The sequence below is a fragment of the Macaca mulatta genome, chromosome 5, assembly GCF_049350105.2.
Source record: "Macaca mulatta isolate MMU2019108-1 chromosome 5, T2T-MMU8v2.0, whole genome shotgun sequence".
Taxonomy (NCBI): Eukaryota; Metazoa; Chordata; class Mammalia; order Primates; family Cercopithecidae; genus Macaca; species Macaca mulatta.
In genome coordinates, this window is record NC_133410.1 from 65,952,035 (window position 1) to 65,971,942 (window position 19,908).

General features: G+C 36.3%; 1 protein-coding gene across 3 annotated transcripts in view; it reads left to right on the forward strand.

The window, feature by feature from the left end:
- The window catches only part of CENPC (centromere protein C), a 71,452-nt gene that overhangs the window by 12,553 nt on the left and 38,991 nt on the right, over window positions 1–19,908 (forward strand). For all 3 annotated transcript variants that reach the window (XR_013417519.1, XM_001099283.5, XM_015138619.3), the window contains exons 6-9: window positions 11,647–11,932; window positions 12,785–12,997; window positions 16,446–17,059; window positions 18,815–18,982. Coding sequence is in view for 2 of the 3 variants with exons in the window: in XM_001099283.5 (XP_001099283.4) it covers window positions 11,647–11,932; window positions 12,785–12,997; window positions 16,446–17,059; window positions 18,815–18,982 (1,281 nt within the window). In the remaining variant the exon portion in view is untranslated. The remainder of the gene's footprint in view (window positions 1–11,646; window positions 11,933–12,784; window positions 12,998–16,445; window positions 17,060–18,814; window positions 18,983–19,908) is intronic.

Consider the following 19,908-nt stretch of genomic DNA (forward strand, 5'->3'; position numbering starts at 1 on the left):
TGCATGTGTTCCTTTGAGTATGAAGGTCAGGGTCAGCCTAGACAGAATTGTGAATTGTGAAATGGATGAATTCGTTTTTGATTTCCTTACAAACTCCATGGTCAGTGCTCTTTTTCTCTCTTCTCCATTTCCTTTAGTCAGTGATATGTGCTACTACTTTTTAAAGTTTTATTTATATTCATTTTTCAGATTAAAAGAGTGTTATATTACTCCATTGAGTTAATAAAGGTTTAAAATAAGAATTTAGTCATTACTCCTATCATTCTGCTGAGGTAGCCTTTGAATCATTCTATACCTTAATTGGTGCCCATAAATGAAAAAAAAAAAGCATATGTGTTTGTATGTGTCTGTGCCTGTACCTGCTTTCAGAAAAGGCTATTATAATTTCCTTTTACACTAATAGTGTAAAGTACCTTTTACCTGATAGTCTATTTACTGTTCCATGTTTTTGCCCATTCATTGATATTAAGCAATCTCATTTTGACTTTAGTGTCCGTTTCCATGATTGCCAGAGTTTGAGCACCTTATGTTTATTGGCCGTTGGATTTTAATTATTAAATGTGTGACTTTTATAGCTTTAAGTTTGTTGTAGTTAAAAGTTCTGTCTTATCCCAACTTAGATTTTTCATCTGAAAACCTTTTTTTTTTTTTTAAAAAAAAAAAAAAAAAATTAAGTCTTTAACCATTTGGAATGTGTTTCGGTATATAACATGACAATCTTCTAAGTTTGTTTTCTTCTGGGTGGTCAGTTGTGTCAGATCTATTTATTAAATTAAAAAAAAAATCTGTTCTCTTCTAAATGTACTACTTTTATTCTATATTAAATCTCACGTAACATTCAACGTACTTTTGAATTTTGATGTATTTTTTTCCTCTGCCAACACATACTCTTGTTACTAATAGTAGCTTTATAGTATGTCCTGATATAAAGAGAAATACCTTCACTATTCCACTGCCATTCTGCAGCCTTTTTTCTTTCTATGAGCTTTTAGTTTTATCCAATTCCTAATAAACTTTTGGAATTCTAACTAGAATTGCATTTAATATATGTAGTAATTTTGTGAGAATTCATATTTTTTATGTTATTTAGGTTTTTTACAAAATAAATTTTGTTTCTTTCTTATAAAAAATGTTAATTTGGGGCCAGGAGTGGTTGCTCATGCCTGTAATCCCAGCACTTTGGGAGACTGAGACAGGAGGATCAATTGAGGTCAAAAGTTTGAGACCACCGTGGCCAATGTGGTAAAACTCCATCTCTGCTAAAATTACCAAAATTTGCCAGGCGTGGTGGCAGGTGCCTGTTATCTCAGCTACTCGGTAGACTGAGTCAGGAGAATCACTTGAGCCTAGGAGGTGGAGGTTGCAGTGAGTCCAAGATTGCGCCACTGCACTCCAGCCTGGCGACAGAGTGAGACCCTGTCTCCAAAAATAATAATAATAATAATAATAATCTGAAGGACACTGTCAAGAGTGTGAAAGGGCAACCAGACTAGGAGAAGATATTTGCAGATAATTTACCTGATAAGGATGATAGAGATTTATAATCAGAAAATATAAAGAACTTCTACAGCTCAACAACAGAAAAACCAAACAACCCAAATAAAAGATGAGCAAAGGACTTGAATAGACATTTCTCCAGAGAAGTTATGCAATTGGCCAATGAATATATGAAAGGATCCTTGAAATCTTTAGTCATTAGAGAATGCAAATCAAGACCCTAGGAAGATACCACTTTACACTCACTAGGTTAGCTATTATTTAAAACAAAAAAAGGAAAATAAGTGTTGAAGATACGGATAAATCAAAACCCTCATGCATCACTGGTGGGAATGTAAAATGGTGCAGCCACCGTGGAAAACAGTTTGATAGTTTCTCAAAAGTTAAACATAGAGCCACCATATGACCCTGTACTTCCCTCCTAGATATATACCCCAAAGAATTGAAAGCAGGGACGGAAACAGACATTTGTATACTAATATTCCTAGCAGCATTATTCACAATACTCAAAAGGTGTAAGCAAGCCAAGTGTCCGTCAACAGATGAATGGATAAACAGCATGTGATGTATACATAGAATAGAATATTAGTCATTAAAAACAAAGTTCTGCTATGTAACATAGCATAGAAAAATCTTGAACACATTAAAACATGCAAACTGAAATAAACTAGACAAAAAAGGGCAAAAATTTTGTAGTTCCACTTACATGAGGTATTTATAATAGGTAAATTTAGAGATAGGAAGCAGAATAGAGGTTGCAGGGATTAGGGTAGTGGGTAATGGTATTTTGATGTTTGATGTGTACAGAATTTGAGATGATGAAAAAGTTCTAGAAATGGTCTTGGTTGCACAGTCTTATGAATGTACTTAATGCCATTAAATTGTATACTCATAAATGGTTGATATGGTAAATTTCATGTTTTATCATAAAAAATGTTTTAATAAAGTCTGTCTTCTGGCTTCCCATTCTCCCCTCCCTCATAGTATTGGGTCATTGACTTTCTTGTTAAGGTTAATCCTAACTATACTATAATTTTTGTACTATTCTGAACATTTTGTTAAATTATGAGGCTAATTTTTATATCAAGAAAATTTTAATTCAGCACTTACCAAGGTTTTTTAAAAAATTAATTCTAGACATTTAAAAATTTGAATCTTCTAGTTTTCTTTAAGCTATATAACCATGTCATCAGCTAAAGAGAGGTTTTATTTATTATATTTAATCTGATTATTTCAGTCTGCTTGCCTTTGATAGAATCTCTGAGTCAATGTTGTTTAATAATGATGATATTAGATACCCATGTCTATTCTATGATTTTAACTGAAATTAGTATGGTGCCACTTAAAATAATAATTGTGGGTAGTTTGGGGTAAATTTAGTTTATGTCTTTAATTTCTTTTTCTTACCGTTATTAGCTAACACTTCAGTGTTGTATTAAGTATCAGTGATGGGTCCAAGCACCGTGGCGTAGACCTATAGTTCCAGCACTTTGGGAGTCTGAAGTGGGAGAATCGCTTGAGGCCAGATGTTTGATACCAGCTTAGGCAACGTAGTGAGAACTTGTCTCTACAAAAAAACACAAAAATATAGCCTGTGCAGTGGCAGGTACCTGTAACCCTGCCTACTTGGGAGACTGAGGTGGGAGAATCACTTGAGCCCAAAAGGTTGAGACTGCAGTGAGCTGTGCTAGTGCCACCACACTCCAGCCTGGGTTCAGAGTCAGACCCTGTCTCAAAAAACAACAACAAAAAACAAACAAACACAAAAAAACGACGGGGTGAAAATTCTAGCCTTGTTCCTGCTCTTAGAAAGCATTTGATCTTTCACATTAAGTATATGATGTTAGCTGTAAGTTTTTAGTAGATGTTTTTCATAGGGTTGGGAAATTTTTTCCTGCCAATATGCTGAGAATTTTAATCATGGGTAATGTAGATTTTGTCAAATGCATCTTTTGCATAAATCCATATGATCATATGATTTTTCTTCTTTAATCTGTTAATATGGTGGCTTATACAGATTGATTTTTTGAATGTTTAACCAGCCTTGCATAAAATTTCCATGTGGTCATGATGTATTATTGATTTGAGCTCTTTTTCCCTTTTCAAATGTATTCATTTGGCATAAATTTCCCCCTCAGCACTGTTGTAGCTGCATTCCACATGTTTTGTGTCTTGTATTTTCTGTTCATTTCACTTATTTTGGTGTATTTTTAAATATCTTTTCAGACTTTCGCCTATTGGTTATTTAGAAGTGTGTTAATTTTTCAGTGTTTGCTAATTTCTTATCTTTTACATATTAATTTCTGATCTTGATTCCTTTATGAAAAGTATGCACTGTGTAATTTCAGTTCTTTTACATTTATGAAGATTTGTTTTGTGACCCAAGATATTGCCTGTCTTTATGAATGATTCATGGGCATTTAAAGAAAATGTTTTCTGTTGTTAAATGTAGTTATCTATAAATGTCAGTTATTGTGCATTATTACTATTTTTTATACATTGTTGAATGTGACTTGCTAAAATTTCAAGGATTTTTGTATTTAAGTAAGGAGAGATTGGTTTATATTTTTTTAATGCTGTGTTTGTATGGTTTTGGTATCAAGGTAATATTTGCCTTATTAAATGAGTTGGAAATTATTCCCTTTTCTAATTTCTGGAAGGGACTGTGTAAAATTGGTGTTAATTCTTTAACTATTTGGTGTAACAGTCTCCGGTGAAATTCTCTGGTCCAGGAGATTTTTTTTTTCAAGAACTTTAAATAACAAAATTCATTCTTGAATAGTTATAAGACTATTTAGATTATCATTTTTGTTGTGACCGAATTTTGGTAGTTTGTGTTTTCTGAGGTATCGGTCCATTTTTTCTAATCATCTGTCAAGTTTGTAAGCATGAAGTTGTTCATAGCATTATCCTTTTTTTTTTTTTTTTTGAGTTTTTTTTTATACGTATTTTTTTAATTTAAGTTCTGGGATACATGTGCTAAACATGCAGGTTTGTTACATAGGTATACATGTGCCATGGTGGTTTGCTGCACCTATCAACCCGTCATCTAGGTTTTAAGCCTAGGTATTTGTCCTAATGCTTCCCTTCCCTTTTCCCCCTCCCCTGACAGGCCCCGGTGTGTGATGTTCCCCTCCCTGTGTCCGTATGTTCTCATTGTTCTACTCCTGCTTATGAGTGAGAACATGCGGTGTTTGGTTTTCTGTTTCTGTGTTAGTTTGCTGAGGATGATGGTTTCCAGCTTCATCCATATCCTTGCAAAGGACATGAACATTCTTTTTTATGGCTGCTTAGTATTCCATGGTGTGTATGTGTCACATTTCCTTTATCCAGTCTATCATTGATGGGCATTTGGGTTGGTTCCAAGTCTTTGCTATTGTAAATAGTGCTGCAGTAAACATACATGTGCATGTCTCTTTATAGTAGAATGATTTATAATCCTTTGGGTATATACCCAGTGATGGGATTGCTGGGTCAAATGGTATTTCTGGTTCTAGATCCTTGAGGAATTGCCACACTGTCTTCCACAATGGTTGAACTAATTTACACTCCCACCAACAGTGTAAAAGTGTTCCTATTTCTCCACATCCTTGCCAGCATCTGTTTCTTCTCTTTTTAATGATCACTATTCAAACTGGTGTGAGATGGTATCACATTGTGGTTTTGATTTGCATTTCTCTAATGACCAGTGATGATGATCTTTTTTTTATTATGTTTGTTGACCACGTAAACATCTTCTTCTGAGAAGTGTCTGTTCATATCCTTTGCCCAGTTTTTGACAGGATTGTTTGTTTTTGTTTTTCTCGTAAATTTGTTTAAGTTTATTGTAGATTCTGGATATTAGACCTTTGTCAGATGGAGAGGTTGCAAAAATATTCTCCCATTCTGTAGGATGCCTGTTCAGTCTTGCTGAGCAGAAGCTCTTTAGTGTGATTAGATCCCGTTTGTCAATTTTGGCTTTTGTTGCAATTGCTTTTGGTGTTTTAGTAATGAAGTCTTTGCCCGTGCCTATGTCCTGAATGGTATTGCCTACGTTTTCTTCTAGGGTTTTTATGATGTTAGGCCTTATATGTAAGTCTTTAATCCATCTTGAGTTAATTTTTGTATAAGGTGTAAGAAAGGGGTCCAGTTTCAGTTTTCTGAATATGGCTAGCCAGTTTTCCCAGCACCATTTGTTAAATAGGGAATTCTTTCCCCATTGCTTGTTTTTGTCCGATTTGTCGAAGATCAAATGGTTGTAGATATGTGATGTCATTATTATTATTATTATTTTTTGAGACGGAGTCTCGCTCTGTCGCCCAGTCTGGAGTGCAGTGTTGCGATCTTGGCTTACTGCAAGCTCCGCCTCCCGGGTTCACGCCATTCTCCTGCCTCGGCCTCCCCAGTTGCTGGGACTACAGGCGCCCGCCAACGAGTTCAGCTAATTTTTTGTATTTTTTAGTAGAGATGGGGTTTCCCCATGGTCTGGATCTCCTGACCTCGTGATCTGCCCGTCTTGTCCTCCCAAAGTGCTGGGGTTATAGGTGTGGGCCACCGCGTCCGGCCGTGTGGTGTTATTTCTGAGGCCTCTCTTTTGTTCCATTGGTCTGTATATCTGTTTTAGTACCAGTACCAAGCTATTTTGGTTACTGTAGCCTTGTAGTATAGTTTGAAGCCAGGTAGCGTAATGCCTTCCACTTTGTTCTTTTTGCTTATGATTGTCTTGGCTATATGGGCTCTTTGGTTCTATATGAAATTTAAAGTAGTGTTTTCTAGTTCTGTGAAGAAAGTCAGTAGTAGCATGATGGCAGTAATATTGAATTTATAAATTACTTTGAGCAGTATGGCCATTTTCACTATATTGATTCTTTGTATCCATGAGCATGGAATTTTTTTCTCTTTGTGTCCTCTCATTTCCTTGAGCAGTGGTTTGTAGTTCTCCTTGAAGAGGTCCCTCACGTCCCTTGTAAATTGTATTCCTGGGTATTTTATTTTCTCCGTAGCAATTGTGAATGGGAGTTCACTCATGATTTGGCTCTCCGCTTGTCTATTATTGGTGTATAGGAATGCTTGTGTTTTTTTTGTTTGTTTGTTTGCTTGTTTGTTTAATTATACTTTAAGTTCTAGGGTACATGTGCACAACGTGCAGGTGTGTTACATATTATACTTGTGCCGTGTTGGTGTGCTGCTGCTTGTGATTTTTGCGCATTGATTTTGTATCCTGAGACCCTCCCAACTGCTGAAGTTTCTTACCAGCTTAAGGAATTTTGGGACTGAAACAATGGGGTTTTCTAAGTATACAGTCACGTCATCTGCAAACAGAGACAGTTTGACTTCCTCTCTTCCTGTTTGAATAACCTTTCTTTCTTTCTCTTGCCTGATTGTCCTGACCAGAACTTCCAGTACTGTGTTGAATAGGAGTGGTGAGAGAGGGCATCCTTGTCTGTGCCAGTTTTCAAAGTGAAGCATTACCCTATTTTTGATGGCTGCAAAATCTATTGTGATATCATCGCCTATTTTATTCCACATATTGGTGGTTGGTGTCTTCTTATGGTTGTCACTTTTGTTATCATTTTGTACGTTTTTTTCCCCCAATAATTTTCTGTATTTTTCTATTTTCAGTTTTATTGATTTCTGCTCTTTATTTTTTCCTGTCCTTCTGCTTGATTGGGTTTATTTTGCTCTTTTCTTGATGGAGAAATTTTATTTTCTGCTTTATAATTCATTACTGTTTATTTTGTTATTCAAATTGTTCCAGATTTGGCTAATAGAAGCTCTTACTTTGGTTCCAGTGTCCCTTTGACGTAGCCCATTTTTGTTGTTGTTTCTGAGCACTTTCATACCTTTTGGAGCCACAAGATGCTCTCCTGCCCCATCCCAGAATCAACCGTTTCTTCATGAAATCATGATTTCTTTTACTGGGTAATGGTATTAGAAACCAAGATCTGAGTGCTAGGTGTGCTGTCACTCCTGTAGAGTTGTTGCTTCTAGACCCTCTCAACTGATAAAGCTGGGTAAATGTATGTGTGTGTATGCTAACTTGTGTATCAGCACATATCTATAAATATCTTTAAATGTAACTATCTGTATCTATGTTGAACTAATCATAAGTTCATATTGATGTCTCTGACTCTAATCCATTACCATGTGGATTATTCTAGCCTCCTCCTCTTGCTTATCTGTAAACTCCCATTACATGAATGAGAAACTGGGCATTCACCGTTCAACATCCATTTACTTATCTTTTACATTTCTGTATACATGTAAAAGAGTGTCAGAATTGTTGACTCATATCCTGTGGAAACCAGTTTTATCAACTAGAAAATAGTGCTTATGTACAGTTTCTTTTGCCTTCAGTCTTACAGACTCCATTCATTTTTGTTTGTTTGTTTGTTTTGAGAGAGAGTCTCCCTCTGCCACCCTGGTTGAAATGCAGTGGCATGATCTCAGCTCACTGCAACTTCTGACTCCAGGGTTCAAGCGATTCTTCTGCCTCAATCTCCTGAGTAGCTGGGATTACTGGCAGCAGCCGCCACGCTCATCTAATTTTTTGTATTTTTAGTAGAGATGGGGTTTCATCATGTTAGCCATGCTGGTCCTAAAGTCCTGACCTCAAGTTATCCGCCTGCCTCAGCATTCCAAAGGGCTGGGGTTATAAGTGTGAGCCACCATGCCTAGCAGATTCATTCCTTTTTTTTTGAGATGGAATTTTGCCATTATCACCCAGGCTGGAGTGCAATGGCACAATCTTGGTTGCACTGAAACCTCCGCCTCCTGAGTTTAAGTGATTCTCCTGTCTCAGCCTCCCAAGTAGCTGGGATTACAGGCACGCACCACTGTGCCCAGATACTTTTTGTATATTTAGTAGAGATGGGGTTTCACAATGTTGGCCAGGCTCTTCTTGAACCTGACCCCAAGTGATCCACCCACCTCGGCCTCCCAAAGTGCTGGGATTACAGGCATGAGCCACCACACTTAGCCTTCGATTCACTTCTGATCTTTCTTAGGTCATCACCTTTTCCCCCCATCCACTTCAGTGAAGTTGGTTCTACATATCATACATCAAATGTGGCATATATAATACGTGTGATTTCCATGATTAGGTCATAAAAGGTTATGTGGCTCTGCCTGGCATGCTGGATCTGTCTCTCTTCCTCTCTTTCTCATTCTCTCCAGTTGCCCTTGGAACCCAGACAATATGCTATGAAGAAGCCCAAACTAGCCATTATGGAGAGAAAGACTCCCACCCTGCAGCCCAGACCAGGTGTCAAATATGTGTAAACAAGCTGTCAGATGATTCCAGGGCTCAGACTTCATGGAAGAAGCCATCCCTTCTGTGCTCTGCTGAATTCCTGACTTACTGAATCCATGAACATAACAAATGGTTGTTTTATGCAACCAAGTTAAGAAGTTGTATTATGCAGAAATAGTAACTGAAACAATGAATTCCCAACTTAAATACTACTGTTACTTATTTCTGTTATCGTGTATTTTAATATTTTTTAACTTTACAAGACTTTTTGTTTTAAATAGTTTGTTTATATATACACATCACTTCCTTTGCTCTTTTTTAAAGAAATGTATTTTCAAATATTATATAATATAAACATAAAATTTTCCACTTTATTTCTGAGTATACAGTTCAGTAGCATTAAGTACTTTCACATTGTTGTGAGGCTATCACCTCCATGAATCCATAGAACTTCTTTCATTTTTCAAAACTGAAACACTGTACCCATTAAACAGTATCTCTTTTTCCATCAGCCCTGGCAACCACCATTCTACTTTATCTGTCTATGAATTTCAGACAGAAAATTTGTCTGTGATTGGCTTATTGCACTTAGCATATGTCTTCAAGGTTCATCCATTTTGTAGCATGTGTCAGAATTTCATTCTAAGACTGGGTAATATTTCATTGTATGTGTATACCGCTTTTTATCTATTAATCTGTTGATGGGCACTTGGGTTGTTTTCAGTTTTTGGCTATTGTGAGTAATGCTGCTATGAATATTGGTGTGAAAGTGTCTGTTTGAGTTCCTGCTTTCAATTTTAAGTTTAAGGATTCAGTGTACACTTCTCATAGTGACTGTCATTCTACATGCACACCAGCAGTGCATGCACAAAGGTTCCATTTTTTCTAATTCAACAGTCGTTATCTTTTGTTTTTATAAATAATAGCCATCCTAATGGGTGTGATGTAGTATCTCATTGTGGTTTTGATTTGTTTTACATCACTGTTATTAGGAAAATTAAAAATAACATTTAAAAACCACTACTTACTGATAATGGCTAATATCCAAAAAACTGTCTTTTTTTTTTTTAAATGCTACTTCTTTGAGAGTTTCTTTTTCATTTGTTACAAGAGGATTTGTAATTATTAAAGCATTTTATGATGTTTGCTTTAAAATTTCTTGTTAAATAATTTTAAAATCTGATTCATCTCATTTATTTATGTCTATTGATCATTATTTCTTTTTTTTTTTTTTGGTTTGTTTTGGTTTTGGTATGATGAGTTGTTTTGATTGTATTCCTGAGATTTGGTTACTTATGTTAGGGGATTCTTAGACTACTTAAATCTTTTGTTACAGCACATAGTTGCCCTGTTTTGGTTTAATGTGTAGGTTCTTGCGTTATTTATTTGTATATTTATTTATTTATTGAGACAGAGTCTTGCTCTGTCACTCAGGCTGGAGTGCAGTGGTATGATCTTAGCTCACTGCAACCACCGCCTCCTGGGTTCAAGTGATTCTCATGCCTTAGCCTCCCGAGTAGCTGGGATTACAGGCATGTGCCACTACGCCTGGCTGATTTTTCTATTTTTAGTAGAAATGGTGTTTCGCCATGTTGGCCAGGCTGGTCTTGAACCCCTGGCCTCAAGTGATCCACTTGCTTTGGCCTCCCAAAGTGCTGGGATTACAGGCATGGACCACTGCGCCCAGCCCCTCTTTCTTAGTTTGATGAGTTTTATTTTCAGTGATAGTTAAGTGTTCAGAGTAATAGCAGTGGTGTTTTGTTCTATTTCATTTTCTGATGCTGTTAGGATTCTAGCTCAGTTCCTGTTGGTGCTGTCTGGGGTGGTTGGAAGATACCTTTTGATGTCCTTGTTCACCTGTGTGGGGTTCTGGTTAGAAGCTGCTGGGCCTGGTTTCCTTATATCATTGGGTGGAGGACAGGGGGATGCTGCCCTCTCTTACGCTGTTCTTGCCTCAGATTAGACTGTCTGCTGGTGCCCTGGTTGTAAAGTAGGGACTAGGATGGCCTGGGTGTCAATACTATCAGTGGATCAAAATGTTGTCTTGGACTGTGAAGATCAGAAGTTTCACTACTCTACAGCATCATGTGGGTCATACCGCCTGCCATCTATGATTATGGAAGCAGGACTGGCTTGGTATGAGCTCCTTTGCTGCTACAGTCCCATAGCACAGCCCAGGGCTTTGTTGCTCTGCCAATGCAGGTAGTAAGGAGTGCTCCATGGCCCACAATGCTGAATGGGGCTTGAGTTTCCTCATTACGTCTTCATTGGGTTTACCTTGTTCAGAGAATGCAATTCCACCCAGCCTCCACCCTGTCTTTCACCTATTGGTGGTTCCAGGTTATAGGCTTCTCCAGTAACCAGTCCAGGGGTATATGGGAGATAGACAGAAAACCCAAGGCTTATCTTTTCCTGGTCTTGAGTTTCCTAGCTAGTCTACCTTTTTTTCTTCCAGCTTTCAGAGTCCTGTTGTTGATTGATGGATAATTTCCAGGGAATTTAGTTGTATTTACAGGGAGAAGCAGGGAAATGCCATCTCATTCTGAAGGGTGAGGTTTAAGAGAATATGTATATATTCTCTTATATTTTCTCATTATACATAAATATTCATATACATATATACTGTTTATGCATATATACACACATGGTTATGTCATATCTCTATATATCTGTTATATCTATATTCCATGTGTGTATGTGTAAATATGTGATCATCTTACTGCCCTAGGTCACCGTTAGCCCAAAGATAGAAAAATCTTAAGTACTTTTTTAAATCATAGACCTTTGATTCTAATCTTAATGACTTTGAGTTTTCTGAAAACTATTTCTGATTAAATTATTGCAGAATTTTAAAAAGCCTGCTTGATTCTCTTATTATTCTTTTAATTGACAAGTATCTTTATGTAATTTTCTTCTAGTTCAGGCCCATGAAGTTCGTCAGAAAATTCTGGCAACTGATGTTAGTTCCAAAAATACATCTGGCTCGAAAAAGATGTCAAGTAGAAACATAAATGATTATCACAGTGATGCTGGTGAAGAATTTTACTTATCTGTTGGCTCACCTTCTGTTCTTTTGGATGCAAAAACATCTGTATCGCAAAATGTTATTCCATCTAGTGCCCAAAAGAGAGAGACTTACACTTTTGAAAATTCAGTAAATACGCTGCCTTCAAGTACAGAGGTTTCACTTAAAACCAAAAAAAGGTAACATTTTATTTAAATAATGTTAATTGCACTTTTAAAATTTTACTTTTTGTATTAAAAAATGATAATTCAATCTTGTTATATTATTTTACAGTAAGGAAGGAGGAATATTAACACGTTATGAGAAAGTATACATTTAGCATATATTCAGTTTATAATAATTAAGGAAGGCCTTAAAGTGTACTTCAGAGAAGTTTGGAGGTTAACTTTTCTATAGTCTGGAAAAATGTGTTTTTTCTCTGATAGTATTTGATAGCTTCCTAAGAGAAACAATTTGTATTTTCTCAATATTTTTTGTAATTGCAAGTGTAAATATGTATCAGGTCACTTCTAGGGTAGCAGTGCATAAGTATTATTGAGGATGCTATGCTTTGTGGACAGCTGGTTTCTCTTTCTTGGCCTTACCTTTGGCCTTTAGGAATCAAAGTAGATTATTCAAGGTCTTTTGCATTTGGAGATCTCTGTAATGAGTGTAATTTCTATGTAGAGTATTGTGTGATTACTGGAGCCAAGGAGTTAAGTATATTCTAAGACTTTGATATTCAAAGTTTGGTCTGTCACAGTGCTCTAAGATCGCCCTGAGAACCATTGCCTAGCTATACATTTCATTGATGTATACTTTAACCATTATTTTCTCTTTCCTGTTTTTCTGTTGATAAATACAAAAGTTAATCTTCCTGAGCAGTTTATCTTGTGTATTTGGAATGCACAAATCAGCATTTATGTGTTAAATAAATGCCTAGTACAGAATTTTAAATTGGTCTGTATTGTCTCTGTAAAGGAGTTCAGGAAGACTCGTAACTCAAGAAACGTTATGGGAGCATTCAACTTACCCTCCTTTTAACCTTTTAGGTTAAACTTTGAAGATAAAGTTATGTTAAAAAAAATAGAAATAGATAATAAAGTATCAGATGAAGAGTATAAAACATCAGAAGGACAAGAAAGAAAACCATCAGGATCATCTCAGAATATAACACGAGATTCAGAATATGAAATTCAACGAAAAGCTAAAAAAAGTTTTTCAACATTGTTTTTAGAAACAGTAAAACGAAAAAGTAAATCCAGGTGAGTTATTAGGAAACTTGCCTTTGAGGCATTTTTTTTTAATTCTATGAACCATATATGAGGATTCCTAATGCTATTTAACTTAGAAATAAGTAATTTAATTAACAAATATTTTAGTTGAAATTTTTGTCTGACTTGTAAGGAGAGATTGTTTTTTACCAGTCAGTGAGTCACTCCCAAAGCCATTTTTTAATAGATACTAAATTAGACTTGAAAGAAAACAGGTTCATTCAGTTTTCATTGCCTTCTAGTTTGTCTGTGTAATATCAAAGAATGAAGTCAATGCAGTATTTATGTATGTATGTATGTATTTGTTTTGAGACAAGGTCTTTCTCTGTCATCCAGGCTGAAGTGCATTGACACAATCTCGGCTCATTGCAACTTCCGCCTCCCGGGTTCAAGTGATTCTCTTGCTCAGCCTCCCGAGTAGCTGGGATCACAGGCACCTGCCACCACACCTGTCTAATTTTTGTATTTTTAGTAGAGATGGAATATCCCCCGTGTTGATAAGGCTGGTCTCAAACTCCTGACCTCAGGTGATCCACCCACCTCGGCCTCCCAAAGTGCTGGGATTACAGGCGTGAGCCACCACACCTGACTAGCAATGCTGTATTTAGACATTGTTATGTTAGGCTGCCCTTATGTCACTATCATAGGTATCAGAGTGCTAGTGAACATACTAGGAAGTTTTTATTGCTGTATGCGGTGGCTCACGCCTGTGATCCTAACACTTTGATAGGCCGAGGCGGGCACATCACTTGAGATCAGGGGTTCAGGACCAGCCTGACCAACATGGTGAAACCCTATCTCTACTAAAAATACAAAAATTAGTCGGGCTTGGTGGCACATGCCTATAATCCCAGCTGTTCGGGAGGCTGAAGTAAGAGAGTCACTTGAACCTGCGAGGTGGAGGTTGCAGTGAGTTGAGACTGCGCCACTGCACTCTAGCCTGGGTGACAGAGTGAGACTCTGTCTCAAAAATAAAAAGGAAGTTTTTATAAAAACATGTTAAAATGAATGAATGAAATTCCCTTTTTGTTCAGTCTCTGCTTCCGCTTCCTGTAGTTGATTAATAATTTTTATGTATATATTTTAAACCTCATATGGATATTGTCACCACCGTCTGAAACAAATGTGTTATACTTGTGGGCTAATTATATTACGTCTGAGAGATTATTTTTAATGTTCTTTTTGATGTTCTAGTGAGTAAAGTTAATTTTATGTTTAATTGTTGTCAAATATAACTATTCATTATTCCCAGTGCTTTCTAGCCTCATTACTTCCACTTATGCTCTTCCTTTTGATTGTCTTTCTTGCATTTCCTTGTGACCAAATCTTATAAATCGTTCAACAGCCAGCCTAAATGCTACAAAGCCTTTCATGGTTTTTCTAGCAAATTAGAAGCCATCTTTCCCTATTCTAAACTTTCATAGTGTCAAGGTTGTTTCCTAAGGATATCATCTCTGTTAAACATACATTCATTATAGTATTTGTATTGACTTTGTTCTTTATTAGTTTTTATAGAGTTTTCTAATTATATAAATTTGTGAAATGCTACCGTTAGAGAGTATATTTCTTAGAGTATTTACTATTTTACATTATAAGATTTGTCAGGAGTTTACGATTAGAGGAATAAAGGCGTTTTCATTTCTGATTCCTTTTGTGTGTTCTAATTAAAAGAGAAAAACATAATCTAATTTTTGCATTCTGTCTTTGTTTCTGTTATGGCTAAACACAGCTAACTGAGCCTTATCCAAGTGAAAAAGTGGAAACGAGTGCGTATGCCAGCTTTGGAGTTTGGATGTTTACCTTGTTTTTTATTTTGTGTATCTCACTGCAATATGTGGTGTGCTCAAAGCTATTAAAACAATCAGGGAAATGTAAAATTAGTCTATCAGATTACCATCCTTGGAATAATTCCTTCCTTCTCTGGGAAATTTTTCCGACTAATTGGAGGAGGTACTCTGTAATTTCAATGCACTAGTCTTAATTTATTCAACACCTCATTAAATGCATGACTCTCTTTGTATGTACTTAACATGTACATGCTTTTATGAAAATTTAAGAATTAATGTTGATGTTCGATTATAAGCCGTAAGATAGTAGCTGAAATTGTCTGTCTTACTCTTTATCCTTTTACAACATTTGGCGTGGGAAACAACGATAATATTCATCATATAGGCTTTCTGCCTTTTAGTAAAATACGTAGTTTGGGCTAGGACTATGGAGAAAGGTCTAGAGTTGGGAAACATTGACTACATTATTTATGACATTCTATAGCATTGTATGCTTTGTGATAAGACTTGCCTTTTATTTTTTCCTGTTTCTGTGGCACTAGATTTCTTTTGTGCTTATGCTACCTCTCTAGATGCACTCCATTTATTTCTATACCATGATTATAATATGGAAATACATATGAAATATCCAAACGAAATGCATTTTTACACATATGCTGTCATATAACAAGTCACTACACACTTAGCGGCTTAAAACAACATTTATTATTTTATAGTTCTGTGGGTCTACAATTTATAGTCCTATAGTAATATTAGTAATTTTTACATTCATTCAACCATCTGTGTATTTGGTGTTGCCATATGTGAAGAACTGTGGAATGTAAAAAAAGATAGGAAGAAATTTTCCCCAATCTCTCTCCCTTTTTTTTTGTCTGAGATGGAGTTTTGCTCAGTCACCCAGGCTGGAGTGCAGTGGCACGATCTTGGCTCACTGCAACATCTGCCTCCTGGGTTCAAGCGATTCTTCCGCCTCAGCCTCCCAAGTAGCTGGGATTACAGGGACCCGCCATCATGCCTGGCTAATTTTTGTGTTTTTAGTAGAGATGGGGTTTCACCATGTTGGCCACGCTGGTGTTGAACTCCTGACCTCAGGTGATCCACCCGCCTTGGCCTCCCAAAGTGCTGGTATTACAGACGTGAGCCACCATACCTGGCCTCCCCAATCTCTTATAATTTAGTAGTAGTCCAAGTCAAATATTAGACTTGGAGTGTTGTCAGAAATAATCTTGTTGGCTCATTTGAATGTGAAGAAATTCAGACCCCAAAAGATATATATACAAATATGTAATTTAATATAAGATTATATATAATAGTGGCATTCATTTTGGACTGTGAGTCAATGTATCTGGGTTATAATTATATCTCTTTGGGCTTCAGTTTTAGTATATATAATGGGTGGGTGGGTGGGATCAAATTAGTTGATGTCTAGATTTCTAGTTCTACATTTTTATGATGTCATTACTATTATAAATAAGGGTGAACAGGCATAGAAATGTAAAAGGAGGGAAAGATTTGTACGATTAAGTGTAAATTGAGGAGATGCATAAACTGTTTAAAAGATATTTAGATTTTATTTCTTAGATGATTTTCTTTACTAAACAAATCTAAAAGCTTTATTTTTTTGAACTGTTAAAAGTATCACCCTGTTTCAGTCCCGTTGTTAGGCATGCAGCAACTGCTCCACCTCATTCGTGTCCTCCCGATGATAAGAAGGTGATAGAGGATGAATTTATAATTGATGAGTCAGATCAAAGTTTTGCCAGTAGATCTTGGATTACAATACCAAGAAAGGCAGGGCCTCTGAAACAACGCCCAATATCTCCGGCTGAGAGCACTGCACTGCTTCAAAATAGAAAGTCAAGAGAAAAGCATCATAATATATTACCTAAGACTTTGGCAAATGGCAAACATTCTCATGAACCTCACCCAGTAGAACCATCTCAGTCCTCTGATAAAACAGTACTGGATACAAGTTATGCTTTGACAGGTGAAACGGAAAATGATTGTAAATCTGCAAAATATGAAATGTGTTCCAAGGATGTAGAAAAATCATCTGGAAGCAAAAGGACTATAAAACAAAAACAGAGAAGAAAATTTAAGGCTAAACCAGCTGAAGAACAGCTTGATGTGGGACAGTCTAAAGATGAAAACATACGTATGTCACATACTACCCAAGACAAATTTCAAAGAAATTCAGACAGAAATATAGAAGAGCGTGAAGAGATAGGAAATGATTGTGTTTCCAAAAAACAGATGTCACCTGTGGGTAAGTGTTTATATTAAATATAACTGTGATCATTATTCTACGCATTTTATGTTTTTTAATATCCCAACTTAACTTTGGCAAGTAGGCAAAGTAAACCTAAATGAACAAAGAGCCCGAAAAGCCTATAAGTTTTTTTCTAGAATCTTTTTATTTTATATATAATTTAATTCTAACTTACATAGTTTTTGTTTACCTTGTGAGATGGCAGTATACATAGAGGGCAAAGTGAAAAGGAAAGGCTAGTAAACAAGTTAGTATCAGAACATGAATAAGACAAATGATAAATTCTTTAGAAAATAAAAATGTTAAAAAAAATCCTAGGGTACCGTGGGACTATTTTTTATAGAGATAAAAATCCATTCTCTTCCATCATTCACTCATTTATCTAACAGTTGTTGAATGCCATACACTGCATTAGGCACTGTAATCACAAAAATTACTAACCCATTATTTCTACTGTTAACAAGATCATTCTGGTGGGTTCCGTAGAACAATAGATAATATACATACATGCATAGGATTAAAAGGGAGGGTACAAAATTTTGATTTATCCATAATTTCTTAGGAAAAGACATATGAAGGAAGTACACTTGAAGGATGCTCTCTATAATTGTCAATATTAAATATTTACTGAGTATCTGCTATATTCTACACACTAATTTTTACATATATTCTGTATCTAGATTGGTTAGTGAATATAATGCTGTCATTAATTACCATGCCAGGCCGGGCACGGTGGCTCAAGCTTGTAATCCCAGCACTTTGGGAGGCCGAGACGGGTGGATCACGAGGTCAGGAGATCGAGACCATCCTGGCTAACCCGGTGAAACCCCGTCTCTACTAAAAAAAACCAAAAAACTAGCCGGGCGAGGTAGCGGATGTCTGTAGTCCCAGCTACTCGGGAGGCTGAGGCAGGAGAATGGCATGAACCCGGGAGGCGGAGCTTGCAGTGAGCTGAGATCCGGCCACTGCATTTCAGCCTGGGCGACAGAGCGAGACTCCGTCTCAAAAAAAAAAAAATTACCATGCCAGTTGTATTAATTTTCTATTGCTGTCATATGACAAGTTACTATACACTTATTGGCTTAAAACAACAAACATTGATTATCTTACAGTTCTGTGGGTCAGATGTCCCACTGGGATAAAATCAAGGTATTGGTGGGGTTTTCTTTCTTTCTAGTGATTTTGGGAGAAAATCTGTTTCTTTGCCTTTTCTAGCCTCTGGAAACTACCTATATTCCTTGACTCATGGTCCTCCTCCACCATCTACAAAACTAGCAATACCAGCCTTCTCATGTTTTGAATTTATCTTGCCTCTTCTTCCATCATTTCATCTCTCTGACCACAGCTTTTAAAGGACACATACTTAGATTGTGTCAGCCTGGATGATGCAAAATAATGCCTCTATTTCAGAGTTTATAATTTAATCACACTTTAAATCTCCTCTTCTTAGGTTGAAAAAAGTCATTTCTAAACAGGAAAGCAGTAATTGCCTAATTTTACTTGGGAAGTTGTAGGAAGGAACTGTATTTTTTTTTTCAGTTTTTAATAGGAAGTTAGTGCTTACTTCAGCAGCACGTATAATTGACAGAAAGAGAACATGTGACTTTTAAAAATAGACATGAAAAGAAGGCCACAGGATAAATTTAAGAAGTTCCTATAATTGAGGGTTTTTTTTTTTTTTAATAACCTTGTGGTTTTCTGAAAACTTTTTTAGTAGATTGTGAATTGGTTTTATGGTTTTCTTTATTTTAGGAAGCAAGAAAAGTAGCGCTAGAAAAGATAAGGGAGAAGCTAAAAAGAAGCACTTTTCCAATGAGTCCAAGAACAAACTTGTGCCTGAAGAAGTGATTTCAACTGTCACGAGAAGTCGAAGAATTTCCAGACGTCCATCTGATTGGTGGGTGGTAAAATCAGAGGAGAGTAAGTATTTTTATTATGTTTGTTCATAGATAAAATCATTCTGTAAGGGACATTATGTTTGATTTTATATTTCTATAGAGAGAATATCATGAGGACCAAGTTAAATTGGGTCATCAAAAGGAATATTAAATCAGTTGTAAAGATATTCCTTAAAGCTTTAATACATACAGTATTTTAGGTAGAGGGATAATAGCTATGGGAAAACAAAACCCCAAACCAAAAATCCCTGCTCTCATGGAGCTTATGTTCTAGTTGGGAAAGGCAATATAAATAATCCAGCTATTTTAATGTCTTGGCTGTGAGGGATACAAAGATTGATCATATGAGGTTCTGCCACCAAGGAGTTTATAATCTACAAGATTATAGTTCATTACACATAAAAAAGTAAATTACTTGTGTTGGTGGTTCCCAAGACAACCCTCAGATTTGGTAATTTGCTAGGATAATTGGGCATATATTTGTATTCGTGGCTGTGATTCATTACAGTGAAAGGATACCGTGCAAATTCAGTGGAAAAAAAGTACATGGGCCAAGTCTGGAGGAAATCAGCAGAAGCTTGAAGAGTCCTTTCCCAGTGGATTCCCACAGGAGTTGCTTAATTCCTCTAGCAATGAGTTGTGACAAATAGGCAAAATGTCTATCAGGGAAGCTCACTAGAGACTTAGTGCCCAAGATCTTTATGGGGGGTGGTCATATAGGTACTCTCTACCTAGCAAGTACTACAATTCCAGACTCCCTGAAGGAAGGCAGTATTTGCCTAAACCATATTTTTTGTATAAGCGGTTTAAGCCCACAACACCACATTTGCCAAATAGGAAATGACAGGAACACTCCTGAAATTTAAGTTTACAGGGCTCACTTTGAAAGCAGGCCCTTTTAAAGGTAGTATACTCAGAGCTGCTTTGCTAACTTTTTTCTTTACAATA